General features: G+C 36.4%; 1 protein-coding gene across 1 annotated transcript in view; it reads left to right on the forward strand.

Moving 5' to 3' along the window:
• The first annotated feature begins 2,856 nt into the window (after positions 1–2,856).
• The window catches only part of znf385d (zinc finger protein 385D), a 168,336-nt gene continuing 150,918 nt past the window's right edge, over positions 2,857–20,274 (forward strand). Inside the window, exon 1 of the mRNA XM_056474685.1 lies at positions 2,857–3,168. Within this exon, the coding sequence (XP_056330660.1) occupies positions 3,144–3,168 (25 nt within the window). The 5' untranslated portion in view covers positions 2,857–3,143. The remainder of the gene's footprint in view (positions 3,169–20,274) is intronic.

A 20,274-nucleotide genomic window follows, 5' to 3' on the forward strand; every position in this document is an offset into this window, starting at 1 on the left:
TTGCGCAGCGGATGCCCTTCCAACTGCAACCCATCTCTGGGAAACCTCCATACACACTCATACACTATGGACAATTTAGCTTACCCAATTCACCTGTACCGCATGTCTTTGGACTGTGGGGGAAACCGGAGCATCCGGAGGAATCCCACGCGAACTGTGTAATTCGTGAAAAATGTAATTCGTTACATTACTGCGTTCTCCAAAAATGTATTTAGAATACAGTAACGCGGTACAGTGGAACGCGTTACACCCAACTCTGCTGCTTACACTGTACATGTGAAATCAACATGTCACACTTCCTTTAACTGTGGTTGGCAAACCAGCATATGGTGTATTTACGCCACCTAATGAGAACAATGTCAGTAATCTCGTTTACCATTGAAGTTGGGAGAAATTGAAATTGTGAGCTGTTGCTTAAATTCATTTAGTTGAACAAGCTGATCAGTCATGAGGATAAAATCCATGAACTATGAGTACTCATGATCTCATGCATGGCAGGGTCATCATAGATGATGGTTTACAGCAGACTATAGGCTTTATATTTCACACACAAGGGGTGGGAATTTAACCCTGGTATTCTGGTGCAGAAAAGTACCAGTAGGAAAGGAAAGTTAGTAATGTCATGACGTGGCCATTATTATTATTATTATTATTATTATTATTATTATTATTATTATTATTATTATTATTATTATTATTATTATCATCATTATTATTATGATTATTATTATTATTATTATTATTATTATTATTATTATTATTATTATTATTATTATTATTATTATTATTTGTGTTCTTCCTGATTTCCCAACCTCCCCTCACCTCCTATAATCAATAATAGCATTACTTCTACTTTTGTTACCATTATTATTATTATTATTAATACTGTTCTGACTTGTCCTCCTGTTGTCTATTATCATTATTACAAGTATTTCTACCATTGTCATTACTCAGGTTGCTGTAGTAGTAGTAATAGTAGTCATTGTAGTAGAAGCGATTGTAGTTGGGGTTGTTAAAGTAGTAGTTGTAGTAGTATCTGTAGTAGTAGATGTTGTTGGTATAGTGGTATCAGAAGTAGTAGATGTGTTGTAGTAGTAGTCGTTGTCGGTGTAGTAGTAGATGTTGTTGATGTAGCAGTCATTGCTGTAGTAGTATCAGTAGTAGTAATAGATGTTGTAGTATCAGTTGGTAGACATTGTAGTAGTAGTCAGTGTAATAGTATTAGTAGTAGTAGACATTGTAGTAGTATTTGTAGTTGTGGCTGTAGTAGCAGCAGTAGTAGTTGTAACATTAGTAACTTTCTGTAGTAGTAGTAGTATTGTTGTCAGTTATTATTACTGTTGTCCTTACTTTTTTTACTGTCATTATTACCATTGTTACATTACTAGGATTGTTGTCACTCCTTACCACTGACTGGTTTCTTTCTGTTTTATTTATATGTTACTTAATTTATTGACTGTTATTGTCCCTTATGTATGTACTCTGACCTATCCACCAAGTTGCCTTTACATGCGCACACACACACACGCACACACACACACACACACACACACACACACACACACACACACACACACACACACACACACACACTGCCTGTATTGTTTTTGTTTTTTTTGTTGTTTTTGTTGTTGTTTTTTTTATTTTCTTTGTATTTGTATGATCACAAATTGTTTACCTTTTACATATGAACCATACTCAGAATTTGTGCTCTGCATTTATTTATTCATTCATTCATTTTCTTTTTGGCATAGTCTTTTTATTAATCTTGGGTCGCCACAGCGGGATGAACCGCCAACTTATCCAGCACACGTTTCACGCAGCGGATGCCCTTCCAGATGCAACCCACACACACTACGGACAATTAAGCCATATGCAATCCACCTATACCACATGTTTTTGGACTTGTGGGGGAAACCGGAGCACCCGGAGGAAACCCATGCCAACACGGGGAGAACATGCAAACTCCACACAGAAATGCCAACTGACTCAGCTGAGGCTCAAACCAGTGACCCACTTGCTGTAGGGCAAACGTGCTACCCACTGCGCCACCGTGCAGCCCCTCTCTGCATTTAACCTATCAAAATTTACACCCACACCCGGAGTAGCAGGCAGATATTGCTGTGTAGCCTGGGGAGCATTAAGGGCTTCGATGCCTCAGCCATGGTATTGAGGGCAGAGTCCTACACAGGTCCTTTTTAGTAAACCTGCACCTGCCCCGCACCCACAATAATTAAAAGAACACCCAACCCATCACCCGGCAGCAGCACTTATATCATGACATACAGCAAGAAGGTCACTGGTTTGAGTGCCGGCTGGGCCAGTTGGCATTTCTGTGTGGAGTTTACATGTTCTGCCCGTGTTGGTGTGGGTTTCCTTCGAGTGCTTCGGTTTCCCCCACAGTCCAAAGACATGCGCTGTAGGTGAATTGAATAAACTAAATTGGCCATAGTGTTTGAGTGTGTGTGTGTGTATGTGTGAATGTAAGAGTGTATGGGAGTTTCCCAGAACTGGAAGGGCATCCACAGCATAAAACATATGCTGGAATAGTTGGCGGTTCATTCTGCTGTGATAACCCCTGATAAATAAGGAATTAAGCCAAATGAAAATGAATGAAACAAGCCCCTTACTCAAATTTATTCACTAAATTTATACAACTAACCAGAAATTTTATATATATATATTTGTTTATGAATCACATTTCAGCATGTGACCAGTTGAGAGAGAGAGAGAGAGAGAGAGAGAGAGAGAGAGAGAGAGAGAGAGAGAGAAGGATAGATGAAGCTGGGAGGTGCTGGACGGGCGAGCGAGTGATAAGAGAGCGAGCGAGAGAGAGAGAAAGCGAGCAGTGCCAGAGGAAACACTCAGACAGAACAAATGAGCAGCCGTGGCTCTGCTCCGCTACAGACGCTGATATCGGCACACCGGCAAGAGCTCAGATTACAGCCGGAGAGGATCACTGCGCTCTGAGACACAGCCCAGGACTGACACTTTTTCTCAAGTGGGATCTCCAAACCCAAAAACTACTGAGGTGTGTTTTTGTAGCTTTCGTGGACGCAGATTTCTCCACATGCACAGATCATGGATTCACTCTTGACAGCAGCGATGCATGGAGATCCGGACACCGCAGATTTGGACGCGTGATGACCATGGAGAGCATGTTTATCGGTGAGTACAGTCTGTCTCTTGGAAAGTCTGCAGTTTTGTTTGTTAGACTCCTCACCTCAGGTTGTTCACAGCAGGAGTTTCTCACAGGGACATCGGAGGAGCGCAGACAACCAAAACACCTGATTTGTTGCGGTTGGAGTTTAGCAATCCGAAAGAGCATGAAATCATGTGCAAAAACTGAAGGGCTTAGGAGATTTCAGGAAACACGGCGCTTTCGTTCTCAGCGTGTCTCCTGGAAATGAAGCTTCCCGCCGAACGGATGATTCCTTGCAGATTGCGAGCAGATCTCACCGCAGGAGATACAGCAGATCTGTTGCTCTGAGCTGAAGCTGATGCATTAGACGCAGCTTTTAGAGACTGAAAATGTGATTTCTTGATCAGATAGCAGAACAAGTGTTGGAATCATTCAGCTATAGGGATGTTAACTTTTAAAACGAAAGCAAAGTGTTCATTTTAAGATTTTTTTGTAGTAACATTTTTCATTTTTGGAAGATTTATTATAAATTTAAAAAAATTGAACAAAGGAAAATGTTGTTTAAAATAGTTTTACATGGTGTACAGCATGTCTGCACTTGACGTAGGTTGTCTGCCTTGATGCATGATAACTAAATAATCAGTGTTTGGGAGGTTACTTTGAAAATATACTAGATACAAATTACCCTATTTAAAATGTAACAAGTAGTGTACCTTTCAATTTCTTTATAAAAGTAAAGTAACTGATTACATCTGATTACTTTTTGATCACTTTAAAGTTTCTAATGAATATTTTCAACTAAATCATTTTCAAGCATTTTTACCAAGCCGTTGTGACCTTACAGTAGCTCTGTCTACTGTTAGTATCTCAAAATCTTTCATCACTTGAATTAAGATCATATTAAAACAGCCACCACAACACCAGACCTAATAACAAAAACATTGTTTACTGTTGTTACAAAATCAAAATTTTGCATATTGATTATATATATTTACAACGCTTCATTAATAAATTACACTACATAATGTAGTATCATTAGTAACTATCATGCACTAATAGTAATTACCATGGTAACAGCCTTTACCACAGTAAACTTTATATATATATATATATATAATGATATGAAGTCAGAATTATTAGCCCCCTTGAATTATTAGCCCCCCTGTTTATTTTTTCCCCTAATTTCTGTTTAACAGAGAGATTTTTTTTCAACACATTTATCAACATAATAGTTTTGATAACTGATTTATTTTATTTTTGCCAAGTAAGCCCAAAGTATTTGACTAGATATTTATCAAGACACTTCTATACAGCTTAAAGTGACATTTAAAGGCTTAACTAGGTTAATTAGGTTAACTAGGCAGGTTAGGGTAATTAGGCAAGTTATTGTATAATGATGGTTTGTTCTGTAGAACAAAAAAATATATAGCTCAAAGGGGCTAATAATTTTGAACTTAAAATGGCTTTAAAAAAAATAGAAACTGCTTTTATTCTAGCTGAAATGAAACAAATAAGACTTTCTCCAGAAGAAAAAATATTATAAGACATACTGTGAAAAATTCCTTGCTCTGTTAAACATCATTTGGGTAATATTTCAAAAAGAAAAAAAAATTCAAAGGGGGGCGAATAATTCAACTATATATATATATATATATATATATATATATATATATATATATATATATATATATATATATATATATATATATATATATATATATATATATATATATATATATATATATATATATATATATATATATATATATACACACATAGAGAGAGATAGATAGATAGATAGACAGACAGACCAACCTCCTCTCTCTTAGTCATCTTTCCATCAAGTAAAGTTCTCATGTTAGCCTAATTTGTTGGCGACATCACTGACCAGAGCGAGAGGTGGCAGTAACGCACCAAAAAGTTTGTTGTCGACCACCGTAAAAGAAGAGAAGAAGAAGAAGAAATCACCATTCTCGCCATCATATGGATTTACTTTCATTGGCCAGACACTGGCCTCACAGCTCTGGGAATGTCAGTGCCGTCACTCATTGAACCATGATCGGTAAATGAAGCTTCTGTGAACGCTACTGCGCTACTTGACTAATAAAATAGCTTTGCTACTGAACAGCTATTTGATTTACGCTACCGCCATGCTACTGAGAAATGTGGTTAAGCTAGTAGCATCACTACTACTGCCCAACACTGTTAAAAATCGCTTTGTCCAGAGGAGTCTGGTGCCCTGAATTTCACAAATCGATAACTTTGTGAGTCATAATATTTTCGAATTGAAAGGGTCTGTTTTTATTTCTGTACACTGACAATAACGACAGAAACCATATGCTTTTATAAAATAAATAAAGGCTAGGTTACATATTGTACCTGCAGATGCTTCAGGTTCGACATTGAAGACTTTGGTGTCGAAAGTATTTTAACAGCTGCAAACAAATTTTGCATTGAACTGGTATATGTGTGCATTTCTCCGATTTCAGGGTGAATGACTATTAAATTTCCAGCAATGAAATGCATTTTTAACACTCGCCATGGTGGCAGCTCTCAGACTGGTTGTAGTAGCCTAATGCTTTCAGCGGCAAGTGCGCCACAAATCTAAACCGGAAAACCAATCAAAAGCATCAGAATAGCACCGCTTTAATAAATGGCCTTAGCAGAAGGCATCGTGCATATCAACAACAGGCAAAGCAAAAGATTAATATTATTTAACATATTCCAGATTTTTAAAGAATTTTTTTCAGATGTAACTCCATTTGTAGTCTTTAACATTTTCGTAAGTAACTGAAATTTAATTACTTTTTTTAAATTTAATAAATTTTTCTCGGTAACTGTAACAAATTTCTGTTACATTTATTTTGTAATTAAATTACGTAACGCCATTACATGTAACTAGTTACTCCCCAACACTGTAAATAATTCCTGTTATAATAAACATTTACGTTAGTTTAACATTTACGCATTCGGCACGCACAATGATTTGCATTGCATTTACACCTATACTCCTTTTAAATTTCGTATTTGATGTTCTATATTAATTTTCAATGATCAGTTATTTGCAAAAAAGTTGTTGCATTGCTTATTATTAGTTAAATAGTAGTCTCTGATGACTTCAAGGTAATGCAGTGCAGCATCTATTGTGCGTTCTGTTCTGTTCATAGGGAGCTGCCTATGTAAAAAGCCTTTTAAAGGTATCACAGCTGCTACTTGAGCAAAAGTGGTTCTGAAATGGAGCAGTTGGCCATTTCCGAAGCAGTACTGCATACATCTTTAGTGGCAATTGCAATCCCATAATGCATTTTTAGTGAGTTGAGAGTATGTAATAAGCATTTTATTGGAGTAGCTTATTAGTGTGTTGCATTTAAGGGCATTTTGACATCTGGCTCATTTGGAGTGTTTGTTTTGGAATCCGCTTTTTATTCTCAGTTCGATTCATTTAGGTGTATTATAAACATGCTCAACTTAACCAAAACAACTGGTTTAAGATGGCATGAATTAGTGCTGCACGATATTGGAAAAATCGAACATTACGATATTTTGTTGTACTGCCATACATATTGCGATGCATGAAAATAATTTCTCCAGATGACTTAATATGCCTATTTGGAAATAATTTTAGATTTGATTGAGATGGTTGTGTAGGGGAGTGCATCTGCATCTATAATCTACTAAACATTTCACAAGCAAAGAGAAATACAATAAAGTAAAAGTTACAATTGAAATAAAAAATGTTTGATCGTTTTCCGAGTCTAACAGTATTCAGGTAGAGTAATTGAATTATGAAAATAAAAATAATTAAATCAAAATAATCATTATTAAACTTACAATTTATTATGCCTGAATATATTTATATAATATATATATATATATATATATATATATATATATATATATATATATATATATATATATATATATATATATATATATATATTTTGTCCTGTCTCTGTCATTCTGTTGCACTGTAGAAGCTTTGTCACGAAAACAAATTCCTTGTATGTGTGGACAAACCTGGCAATAAAGCTCTTTCTGATTCTGATTCTGTATGCATAAGATCAATCAATATATATTGTAACGGAGGCCATCTCCGAAGTGCCATGCAGGTAAACCTCACTCCTCAGACCTCAAAAAGTGCTTTGGCGACAGATGTTAGAGGCCATGGACTTTAGCCTACTTGTTGGAGCAACCAACTCCAATGCTAAAGACTTGCCAGTTTGATCCCAGCTCAGAACGAGAGCGTGCAGTAGGACCGGTGGGTTCGTCCGGGATGTGAGTGAGGTTTAGGGGGAGGAGTGTAACGGAGGCAAGCTAGCGAAGTGCTGTGCAGGTAAACATCGCTCCTCTGACCTCAAAAGGAGCTCTAGCGACAGATGCTAGGGGCCATGGTCTTTAGCCTCCTTGTTAGAGCAACCGACTTCCATGCAAATAATCACCCGTTTGATCCCAGCTCAGAACAGGATGCATGCAGTAGGCCCGGTGGGTTACACGTGGGGGCTCGTCCGGGACGAGAGTGAAGTTTAGGGGGGTGAGTGTAACTGAGGTCAGCTAGTGAAGTGCTATGCATATAAACCTCACTCCTCTGACCTAAAAAGGTGCTCTAGTGACAGACATTAGAGGCCATGGTCTTTAGCCTCCTTGTTGGAGCAACCAACTCCCATGCAAAAACTCATCGTTTCGATCCCAGCTCAGAATGGGATGCACGCAGTAGGACCAGTAGGTTACACATGGTGGCTCGTCTGGGATGGGAGTGAAGTTTAGAGGGGTGAGTGTAACTGAGGTCAGCTAGGGAAGTGCTATGCAGGTAAACCACACTCCTCTGACCTAAAATGGAGCTTTAGCGACAGATGCTAGGAGCCATGGTCTTTAGCCTCCTTGTTAGAGCAAATGACTCCTATGCAAAGACTTGCCAGATGATCCCAGCTTAGAACGGGATGCGTGCAGGAGGACCGGTGGGTTACACGTGCGGGCTCGTCTAGGATGGGAGTGAAGTTTAGGGAGGTGAGTGTAACTGAGGCCAGCTAGTGAAGTGGTATGCAGGTAAACCACACTCCTCTGACCTCAAAAGATGTTCTATCAACAGACACTAGAGGCCATCGTCTTTAGCCTCCTTGTTAGAGCAACCGACTCCCATGCAAAGACAACCGACTCCCATGCAAAGGTTCGATCCCAGCTCAGACCGGGTTGGGTGCAGCGGGAGTGGTGGGTTACACGTGGGGGTTCGTCTGGGTTGGGAGTGAGGTTTAGGGGGGGTGAGTGTAATGGGGGTCAGCTAGTGAAGTGCTATGCAGGTAAACCTCACTCCTCTGACCCCTAAAGCTGCTCTAGCAACTAGACTAGAGACCATGGTCTTTAGCCTCCATGCTAGAGGAACCGACTCCCCTGCAGATTATCGCCAGTTCGATACCAGCTCAGAACGGGATGCGTGCAGTAGAACCAGTGGGTTACACACAGGGGCTTGTCTGGGATGGGAGTGAGGTTTAGGGGGGTAAGTGTAACAGAGGACAGCTGGCGAAGTGCTATGCTGATAAACCTCACTGCTCTGAACCAGAAAAGTTGCTCTAGTGCCATGGTCTTTAGCATCCTTGTTAGAGCAACCAACTCCCAGGCAAATAATCGCTGGTTTGATCCCAGCTCAGAATGGGATGGGTGCAGTAGCACCGGTGGGGGCTCGTCCAGGATGGGAGTGAGGTTTAGAGGTGTAACGGAGGCCAGTTTGCGAAATGCAGGTAAACCTGATGTCTCAGACCTGAAAAGGTGCTCTAGCGTTTAACAGTTACTATTGGGTTTCAGTAGTATTGGTATTAAATTGATATATTAAAATCAATTTGTGATCACACACGTCAAAAATAAATTAATATAGATAAAGATAAATGATGACAGACTCAACGTTGCATATTCTGCGATTACCAATTGCGATTGATCACGTTGCGATATCGATGCTGAAACGATAAATTGTGCAGTCCTAGCATGAATGAGGTTTCAGCCAATGAAAACGAAAACTGGAGATGAGAAAGCCCAGTGGACCTAAGCGGTATCATTACTCAGATGCGTTGCATAAAAAGCAGCAGTGTCTGATTCTGTGCATGAGCACATTATTTATCATCACAGACCAACCAAACCACCAAAGAGCACTTCATCAGCGTGCTCTTCTCTGCAGGAATGCTGTCCTGATAAAGTCTTCTTTCACACTATCTAGCTGTATTTAATTATATGTATAATTAAATATAGTGGGCCAGGACGGTGGCTCAGTGGTTAGCACTGTCGTCTCACAGGTCACTGGTTTGAGTCTCAGCTAGGCCATGTTTGCATGTTCTTCCCGTGTTGGCGTGGGTTTCCTCAGAGTGCTCCGGTTTCCCCCACAGTCCAAACACATGCGCCATAGGTGAATTTAATGAACTAAATTGGCCGTAGTGTTTGAGTGTGTGTGTGAATGGGAGTGAAGGAAAACGAATGAATGATGAATTTTAGTTTCATAGGGACTTTAAGATGTTTTGTGAATATGGCTCCAGGTTGAACAGTGACACGGAGGTTAATTTGCATCATTTCTCTGTTTGTTCTGATCCAGAAATGGTCAATTAACTGTCTTAAAAAGGCTTGTTTGGTTGGTGGAAATCTCAGCAATGGGCTGTGGGACTCCTGTGGCTTCAGAGCAGATTGTAGATCTTGTTGTGATGTGGGTGATGACAGCAGAGACTGGTTTGTGGTTAACCTCAGTTGCGTTATTTATTTGCTTTATAACCTCAGATTCCAGAGCACATGGCTAGTGCCTTCTGACCACTGCTGCTTGGCTTTTACTAGGTGCAAAATTCAGTCGGTTGTGCATGCAATTTACTATTATTATAAATAAAATATGCAATTAGGTTTTTTTATTATAAATTTTTTATTTAGTTTTTTAAAAAGTTAACAATACAGAACATCAAAACTAAGCAACAAACAAACTAAAGTAAAACATACACAGTATATACAGTAAAATAAATAAGTAAATTAAATAAATAAATAAAAAGGGACGAGATATTAGCTCTCAAAAAATATTTTGTCACATCAAATCATGTGGTATTATTTTAATATAATTCAATAATGGATTCATGCAATTAGTTTTTATGTACAGCTGAAATCAGAATAATTAGTCCTCCTGAATTATTATCCCCTGTATATAATGTTTTCCCCAATTTCTGTTAATGGGAAGAAGATTTCTTAATGGAAGGAACACTTTTCTAATCACAAAGGGACCTATCATACACCCAACACAATAAGGTGCAAGACATGTTTGGCGTGATTTGTTGCTATTTTCAGACCAACGCAACAGTAATTTTCCAGCTTTGCGCCACGTTGTTTAAATAGCAAATCCATTTGCGCCACTTTGTGGAACTTGGTTGTGCCGGTCTATAAAGGAGGTGTGTTAAAGGCACATTATTGGTGTGTTGCTATTTTGAGGAACTGAAATATACAGTGCCATTGACCAACTAAAAGCTGTCCAGATCGCGTTAATTATGCGCCTGTGTGGGTCCAAACCCTTACACATTGCTTAATACACACAGGATGTACAGCAATACACAAATATCTTTACATATGAACAAAATTAAATGCCAAAATGATTATTTTTTACATAAATATAAAAAAACACTGCCTCCATGCCTTCATCTCGCAATGCTTTTTTCAGTTTATTCATGACAACTTTTATTTGTATAATTTTGTTATTATTATTATCAGTATTATTGATTATAGGCATATTTATGTTTGTTTTAACAAAAACAAGTTTAAATTTGTCCTCCTGTCAGGTTACGGAGACGTCTGCATCACTATATGGGGCATAAGAACAGGACGTGTGTTTGGAGATAACTCAGTTTTTTGAACACACTTCATTATTATTGTTCATTTATTCGATTGCTGGAAATTAGAACTGAATTTAGAGATAGTTTTGAAACAAATCTTTGTGCTTAACAAACTAAATTAAATATGTAGGCTAATGGATGTCTTCAGTAGAGTGTGTACAACACCGTTTCATCATCCAGTAAAGTAAAGAGAAAGTAAAGAGGCCGATTGGAGGAGGCTCATTCTTTATCCTCGCGCTGCAAATGGTCTGTTTAACTGTTTTCTTGCTAGTGAAGCGTTCAGTTTTTCCACTTACAAAGTCCACCATGTAAATAGAAATTGCACCATGGCGTGACGTAACTGACTTGTAAAATGGGAATGGGAGATGAGACTCTGATTGGTTTAATGCACGTTATGCTCAAAACACACCCATAACCCAATAAGAGAATAAGCTCAACCCTGTTAGACCATGTAGAGCAGAGCGTATTTTTCCATCCTGCACTGAAAAAAATTATTCAAAGATGATTTCTTGGATTTACTCCAATTGTTGTAAACAATTTATTTGGGCTGAATTTAAACAAACAAATTAAGTTGAACATTATTCAATTTAATTTGTTTGTTTAAATTCAACACAAATAAATTGTTTGCAACAGTTTTGCATGCAACACTTTTTTCAGTGTGGATTCAGACATGCCCTTAATGCTTTTGCGCCATGCGCTTTAGACATTGCACCTAGATCGATAAAATAGAGCCCATTCGTTTTTTTTTAACTCATCTCTAATAATTGATTTCTTTTATCTTTGCCATGATCACAGTACAATATTTGACTAGATATTTTTCAAGATACTAGTGTTCTGCTTAAAGTGACATTTAAAGGCTTAACTAGGTTAATAAGGCAGGTTAGGGTGATTAGGCATGTCATTGTATAACGATGGTTTGCTCTGTAGATAATCAATAAAAATATCGCTTAAGAGGGCGAATAATATTGACCTTAAAATGGTTTAAAAAGCTGCTTTTATTCTAGCTGAAATAAAACAAATAAGACTTTCTCCAGAAGAAAAAATATTATAGGAAATACTCTGAAAATTCTCTGTTAAACATAATTTGGAAAATATTGGAAAAAGAAAAAGTATTCACAGGAAGGCTTGATATTTTGACTTCAACTGTACTTTTTCCAAATCTTATTTTATTACTTTGTTGTTGTTGATTTCAGAATAAATGATAAGTCCAAACCTGGTGCGCACAAACACAACTGGCTCTTAATAGACTTCAAAACAACTTAAGCTTAATGGACGCCATCTGTGGCATAAAAAATCTCATTCCTCAGTTAGTCAAAACAAACACAAATTATGTTTACAGTGATGCCCGTACAACGAGTCTATGATCTGAGGAATTCCAGAGCACAAGTGTTTGTGTTGAAGTGTAATGCATGTTTATTATTTGAGATGTTTAGCGGTCTCAATCATCATTTTAGCAGGGGGCTACTTGTGCAGATTAATGTCTGCTTATGCATTATTGACAATTCCTGTGGGCGGAATTTTCTTTTAACAACAAGAGGACTAACATGCCTCGAACAGCATCAAGTCTAGCTAAAAGCAGGATTCTTGATTTGAAGGAAAGATTTATTTATTATTTATAAGATTTATTATTTAATTTATTATTATTTATTTATTTATTTATTTATTTATTTATTTATTTATTTATAAATTTGATACCCCAAAAACACATTTAAAAAAAGAAAAAAAATCTTTACTTTTTATTTATATTAAACTAAAGGGCTAATATTTTTTTAAACAAATGAATCCTTATATAAATGAATGAATGAATGAATGAATGAATGAATGAATGAATGAATAATTGAATGAATAAATAAATAAATAAAAAAATAAAAAATAAAAAAATAAATATTCAATTCACCTTTATTTGTATAGCGCTTATACAATGTAGATTGTGTCAAAGCTGCTTCACATAGAAGGTCACAGTAAATAGGAACAGTGTAGTTCAGTTGGAACAGTGTAGTTCAGTTCAATAAACTGAAATAAATGGGGCAACATCAAGTTTCTTATTTATTTATTTATTTATTTTATTTTATTATTATTTTTTTTTATTTGAGACCTCAAAAACATACATTAAAAATTAAATTAAAAATCTATTTATTTATTAGTTTATTTATATTAAACCAAAAGTCTAAAACATAGTATGACTGTATCAAGTCTTGTCTAATAGTGTTATTCTTGATTTGATAGAAAGATGTGCAGTAATCAAATATATATTTAGTTTTTTAATCAACTATCTGTGTTCCCTTAGCAATTTAAAGGGACAAAACATGCAGGAAAACATGTTTGTATAATTTTTAAAACAATTAACTCTCATCCATAATAAATAAATAAATAAATAAATAAATAAATAAATAAATAAATAAATAAATAAATAAATAAATAAATAAATAAATAAATAAATAAATAAATAAATAAATGGGGCAACTCATGGTTTCTTATTTCTTGTTTATTTTTTTCTTGTTTCTTGTTAAACACATTTTAAAATACAAATAAAAATATGCACTTAATAATGATTTTATTTATATTATACTAAATGACCTTGAACATCATTAAGTCTAGCTAATGAAGAGCATCAAGTCTTCTCTAATAGTGTAGTTCTTGATTTGATAGATAGATGTGCCGTAATCAAATATTTTATAGTTATCAGTGTTTAGTTTTCCCTGAGCACTTTTAAACAATTCATTCTCATTCCTTTTATTTTTGACTAACTGACTAACTAACTAACTAACTAACTAACTGAATAACTAATTGAATGAACAAAGGAAGTAACAAGCAAATAAATTAACAAGTGAACGAACAAAAGAACGAACATACGAACGAACGACAAATTTCCCACAAATTTTAGACCTCAAAAACATACATTAAAAAATGTAATAAACAATATATTTATTTATGATAGCCAGACAGACAGACAGACAGACCGACAGACCAACCAAGCGAACAAGCGAACAAACAAACAGATTTCAAATTTTATATTGAACCAAAGGACTAAAATGCCTTAAACACCATCAAGTCTTCTCTAAAAGAGTGATTCTTGATTTGAAATAAAGATGTAAATAAATAGATATATATTTCGTTATTATTTCAATTAACTATTGGTGTTTTTGTTTTCTTGAGGACTTTAAAGGGACAAAGCATGCCTGAAAACATGTTTGTATTCATTTTTAATTCTCATTCCTTTAAAATAAAAAAATAATAAAAAGAAAAATAAATAAGTAAATAAATAAATAAATAAATAAATAAATAAATAAATAAATAAATAAAAATAAATAAATAAAAATAGATAAATTAATTAATAAATAAATTAATTAATAAATTAATAAAAAAATGTAAAAAAATAAATAAATAAATAAATAAATAAAAAAATAAAAAAAATAATAAAAAAAATTAAATAAATAATAATAAAAAAAAATAAATAAATATATTATAGGGGCAATCCCAAGTTTATTTATTTATTTGTTTTTATTTTATTATTTTTACATATTTGAGTCCTCAAAAGCATACATTTTAAAAAAAATAAAACATAATATTAAGGGTATATTTATATTTTGTAGAGGTTTATTTAAAAAGAAAAGTATGTACAGCTATTTTCTTTTCAGTGGCAGCACAATAGTGTAGTTATCAAATCTTCTGGCAGGGTTTTAATTGTGCACCAGCTAACCATTCAGTCCTTGGTTAATACATTTAATTTTTCTGCTGTTTTTGTGTGTGTATTATGCAAAACCCACCAACAGTTATAAATGGCACATGCTCAAAACGTATAGAGAACTACTGCACAGTACTTAGCACAGAAAAGGTCGGTCTACGAATTGATAAACTATTACGCTCATAAATACTGTGTTTTTATTAGTATTGCACTATACTTTAAAAACAGTGTGTGTTTTAGTGCGCATCATAGTGCAATCCTCAAGAGACTTCATTTGTAAGTGCACTGCTGTAAATAATGCAGACGTTTGAGCTTGTTTTCACATTGAAGGACAAGAGAGTGAGTTGTACTGATAAAATTGTTGATATTGTGTGCGCGTGTGTGTGTGTGTGTGTGTGTGTGTGTGTGTGTGTGTTTTGTGTCAGATATATCAAGGGACAGCGAGATGAAGCAGACTGAATCAAGTCTAGGAGAATCCTAGTGACGGGCAAACAGAGCGGATGTGATTAATTATTTACGTGCCATATTTGTCCTCCAGACATCATTTTTTTTCTCTCAGTCAGCATCGCTCTGAGCTGCGAGAGCTGTTTTAAGATGATGGGCACATCTGAACAGAGATATGGAGACGATGCTACAGGCACTTTCTCTCTCGCTCTCACACACACGCACACACTTGTCTTCTCGGCTTCATTACTGCCATTGCTGCAGCAGTGGGTTGTTGTGTTGTGTGTGTTTAGATGTTTTTTGCAGAGCCTGTGGGTGTTTAAAGAGTGTGTGAGAGCTGAAGCAGGTCGGTGAGCTAGAGGGCAAAGTTTATGCAAGGATTCAGGGAGTGAATAAAAACACATTTGCACTTTTTTATGGCCAAAATGGATATCAGTGATTTGCTTGCTCTGCATAGGATCTCATAGTTGCTCAGATAATACACTTTAACATATACAGTTGAAGTTAGAAGTACTAGCCCTCCTTTTTCAATTATTTCCCAAAGGATGTTGAGCAAGGATTTTTTCACAGAGCAAGGAATTGTTCAGAGTATTTCATATAATATTTTTTTTCTTCTGGAGAAAGTCTTATTTGTTTTATTTCATCTGGATTAAAAGCAGCTATTCATTATTTAAAAATCATTATTTAAAAAGGTCAAAATTATTAACTTCTTAAGCAGTGTTTTTTCATTGCCTACAAAACAAACCACTGTTATACAATGACTTGCCTAATTAACCTAGTTAAGCCAAATGTCACTTAGAAGGCTGCATTTATACTGCACTGTTCAAGTGACTCAATTCCGATTTTTTTTTCTCCCATGTGGCACAGATCAGATTTGGCCCATGTACATGTAAGCAGGAACAAATCACATGGATTCCGATTTACTCAGATTCAGGCCTTGTTCATATGTGGAAATTTATCCGATATGAATCGGATCTGTGCCCTCTTGTCTACAGTGTAAGCAGGTAGATCGGATTTTCACCTGCCAATTCGAGTCGCGCGTCATTAAAAAAAACCATAGCGAATGACGTCAAGTCTGACGCTTTCATTTCAGAACAGACTTCAGCAGAGTCCCAAACCTTAAATCTCATACACGAGGACTAAAACAGCGTTTATATTGTCATATAGGTATTTAAGCATGTTAACAAGAGCGAGAGAGCGCAATGTCCGCCACAACTAATATAAAACTAGCGCATACATCACGTGCATAAATCACGCCATGGACATTACATTAAGATGCCTAAAGGTTTTTAAAAAAAAGTCTATATATCAAAAGAAGACGGTCAAATGAGAACCTTTCTGTCATAAACTATAGTAAAACTATAGTAAAGCTGCGAACAGATTACATACAGGAATAGAGAAATACAGCTATTTTATTATTAGCTGTTAGTCAGCGCCCGCTCTTTTTTTTCCTGGTCATTGCGCCTTTGCTGTGTACTGTGTAAATGCAGACAATCGGATACGAGTCACTTTTAGAAGTGTCTTGAAAAATATCTAGTCAAATATTATTTACTGTCATCATGGCAAAGGTAATATAAATCAGTTACTAGAAATGAGTTATTAAAGCTATTATGTTTAGATATGGGTTGAACAAATCCTCTCACCATTAAACTAAAATTTGGGAAAAAATATACAGGAGGGCTAATAATTCTGACTTCAACTCTCTCTCTCTCTCTCTCTCTCTCTCTCTTGCTGCATATGTGAATATATATGCTGTATATTTCATGCTGTGTGTTTACAGTATTATATATTCTGTAAAATATACAGTCAGTTTCACAGTGCAACTTTAAAATACAGCAACACACCGGATAACTGTTAAATTCAGTTCATATTACAGTTAAATACTGTGTAATTTACAAAAAATCATTAACATTGTATATTGTAATATGATACAATATATCAAAGAGTTTTTTTTTTACATTAGCCGAGTCAGCAACATAATGTAATATATATTATTTCAGGTGTTTCAGTTCAAAATAACGCAATGATCTTGTAAAGTGGTTGTAAATGCACCTTTTTGAACAAACAGTTTTTTTTTTTTTTTGTGGTTTACACATTTTTGAGGTAAATCTCCTCATCCATCACCAGTGTGCAGCATCTACCTGGATGAGGTGATGACAGCCATATTGCGCAAGACCGCAAACCACACACCAGCTGATTGGTTGAGAGGAGGTGAAACCAGTTGTAATATGGGGATGGTTAGAAGGACATGATGGACAGAGGCCAGTGGGCAAATTTGGCCATGCCGGGGATAAACCCCTAGTCTTTTTTCAAAGGACATCCTGGGATTTTTAACGACCACAGAGAGTCAAGACTATGGTTGTGCGATTAATCAAAAATGAATCGCAATTGCGATTTAAAACACTGCAATTATCTAATTGCAAGAGTCTGTGATATAAAATAAATTTGTATTACTTAATTAATTATTTAAATAATTTCCTCTGCCCAGAGCAATTGTGTGACCTGCCACCTGTGTGTCTTACTAGCGTCAAAGTCTTACTAGCCAGATAAGTGAGCACAACTGAGTGATGAGTGTCTTGCTAAAAAGTTAACTGAAAGTATTGTCAGTGACACTCAATCTAGTAGCAAGCAAAAGCAAAGTACAATTTCAGAGCTGTTTCAGCCATGTTAGTTTGCTGAGTGTTCTGTATTTTTATAATTATAATTGTTTTTGTTTGTATAATAAGCTACATTATCTCCCTAATTTGAGTTCAACTTGTTTACCGAAAGGTAAGATCATTTTATTAGTGTATACCGTTTGCTCTAGAGAAAAATGAGTGTTTAATTTTTTGAGTATTTATAAATAAATGTTTAAGTAAGTTAATATCTTTTCAGTTTCTTTTTTAACTAACACTCACTGCATTTTAGCAGTAAGAAGCTACGATACAGATTATTGAGCTGAAGCTTGACTACAAAATCAAATCCAACATCAAATCAAAATCTCAATCTCTGTTAAACAAAGCGCAATTAGATATTTTCCCCAAATCGCACAGCCTTAGTCAAGACCTCAGTTCAATGCTCAGTATAGAGTCCACATCAATATACTGGGGCGTTAGGACCCACACAGACTGCAGGTTGATCACCCCCTGATGATCTAACTCCGCGGTTCTCAAACTTTTCAGCCCGCGACTCCCAAAATTACAATGCTAGTGACCCCCAATATCCTCTGAGGTGTTAATAAATATATAAACCTTACACACACTGGCGCACATATACCAATAGGCCCAAGTCTATTCATCATTTAACTTTGAAGAACGCCACTCGGAGACCATCCTCTATGTTCAGTTGTGGCCTGTGTTTATGTTAAATGTATATCAGTGGCATAAAGATGTCAGAAAATTTAACCTGCTGCCTTAAAATCAATGTGCTGTGTGTTTAATATTATATAATCACCCCAGGGGTCGCAAAAAAATGGAAAGGCTGATAGCTTTTTATTTGCATCTTGTTTTTTTAATGTAACTAGTAACTACTATTTTTTTCTGTAGGTTATGGATAAAATATGGTAATTATAGTAGTTTATTAAAATGACTTTGATTTTTGGAAATCCCCAAGCCCCATGTCATTGGTCTAACTAACACCACTTCCGGCAGCAATCTAGCTTTCCCATGTGGTCTCCCATCCAGGTGCTGACCAGGCACAGCCCTGCTTAGCTTCAGTGACCACGTGAGAGTTGCAGAGAGCTAGCTTTATAGTTTTATATTTTCAAAACACACATTTTGTCATCGTTTTGTAGCACATTCGCTAATGGATATCCTTAAATCTGACAGACTGGAGCTAAGATCTGAAAATTTCATTTTCATTTCACGGGACCTTTAACTGAGGCAGCCAAGGAGAGAAGCATAGCATTGTGGGAAATGTAAGATGCATAAGTGGAGAATGCAGAGCTAACCGATGAACCCTCGACCTCTTTCTGTAAAAGCATGAGAGGTTGTTTCAGCGCTCAGAGCGAGGTGGTCTCCATAGACGAGAAGGTGCTGAAAATATAGCTCAGCGCAATGACTGACTGCGGGGCAGAGAAGATTGGACATTTTCCACATTACTGCTCGTTCAAACAGAAAACAGAGCCGTAAAAGACTTGCTCATGCCCCAGGCATGGTGTCAAAAAGCCTCGTAACAATCCAAATGTTCTCATCAACTTAATAAGTCGTGTTCCCTTAAAACCCGAGTGACGCGCTGCCAGCATTGATGCTTTGCCTCCTTTTTTTCCAGAAAGAGATTTTTTCAATGTTGTTGCATCACACACACACACAATCATCAAACCTCATAAAGCTTTTCAAAGCCCCAGGGAGATAAAACCCAGATGCATCGCTCTGAAGACACCCTCCTGGTTAGCGGTGGGAGAACGGCGAACGCCCTGTCACAGTTCCCTGCTGTCACTCAGGCCGTGGTTTTGCTTGCATATTTAATTGTGTTTTCTTGTTCGCTGTCTGGCTCCGTGACAGCATTCCTTTAGCCTGATGCCGTTTGACATGTCAGAGAGAGTCGCAGACACTGAGGCCGGAGGTTGACATGCTTTGTCAAGGGAGAACCAAGACGTGCTTGCACTTGCACAAGGCCATGGCGCAACAATTCAGGGTGTACTTTTTTATTATTCAATGTTTTATTATACTTCACAGACTTGAAGGACTGGAGGAATTGGTAACATTTTGCTTCATAATCCACCTCAAGCTGTGATTTTAGAACTCCCATAGGAAGGAGAAATCAGAGATGAGATCTGATTTTGGAGATGCAGCAGCACATTTAACACGTGATATTAAGGACACTGACTTTTCTATATTTCACATGGTTCTCCTATGGTAAGGTCAAATTGAGACTTTTTTGTAAAGTCTCCACTTTCTCTTGACCAAAAAACCAAGAACAAAAATGACCCAAATAATATCGTGTCCAGAGTTTAGAAGAACATTTCAGGCTATGTGATGAAGAGAATATAAAAGGATTACAAATTATATCAGTATTGTTATTTTCATTCAGGGTGGCATGGTGGCTCGGTGGTTAGCACTGTCACCTCATAGCAAGAAGGTTGCTGATTCAAGTCCTGGCTGTGGACTTTACATGTTCTCCCCGTGTTGGTGTGGGTTTCCTCCGTGTGCTCCGGTTTCCCCCACAGTCCAAACATATGCGCTATA

The sequence above is a fragment of the Danio aesculapii genome, chromosome 16, assembly GCF_903798145.1.
Source record: "Danio aesculapii chromosome 16, fDanAes4.1, whole genome shotgun sequence".
Classification (NCBI taxonomy): domain Eukaryota; kingdom Metazoa; phylum Chordata; class Actinopteri; order Cypriniformes; family Danionidae; genus Danio; species Danio aesculapii.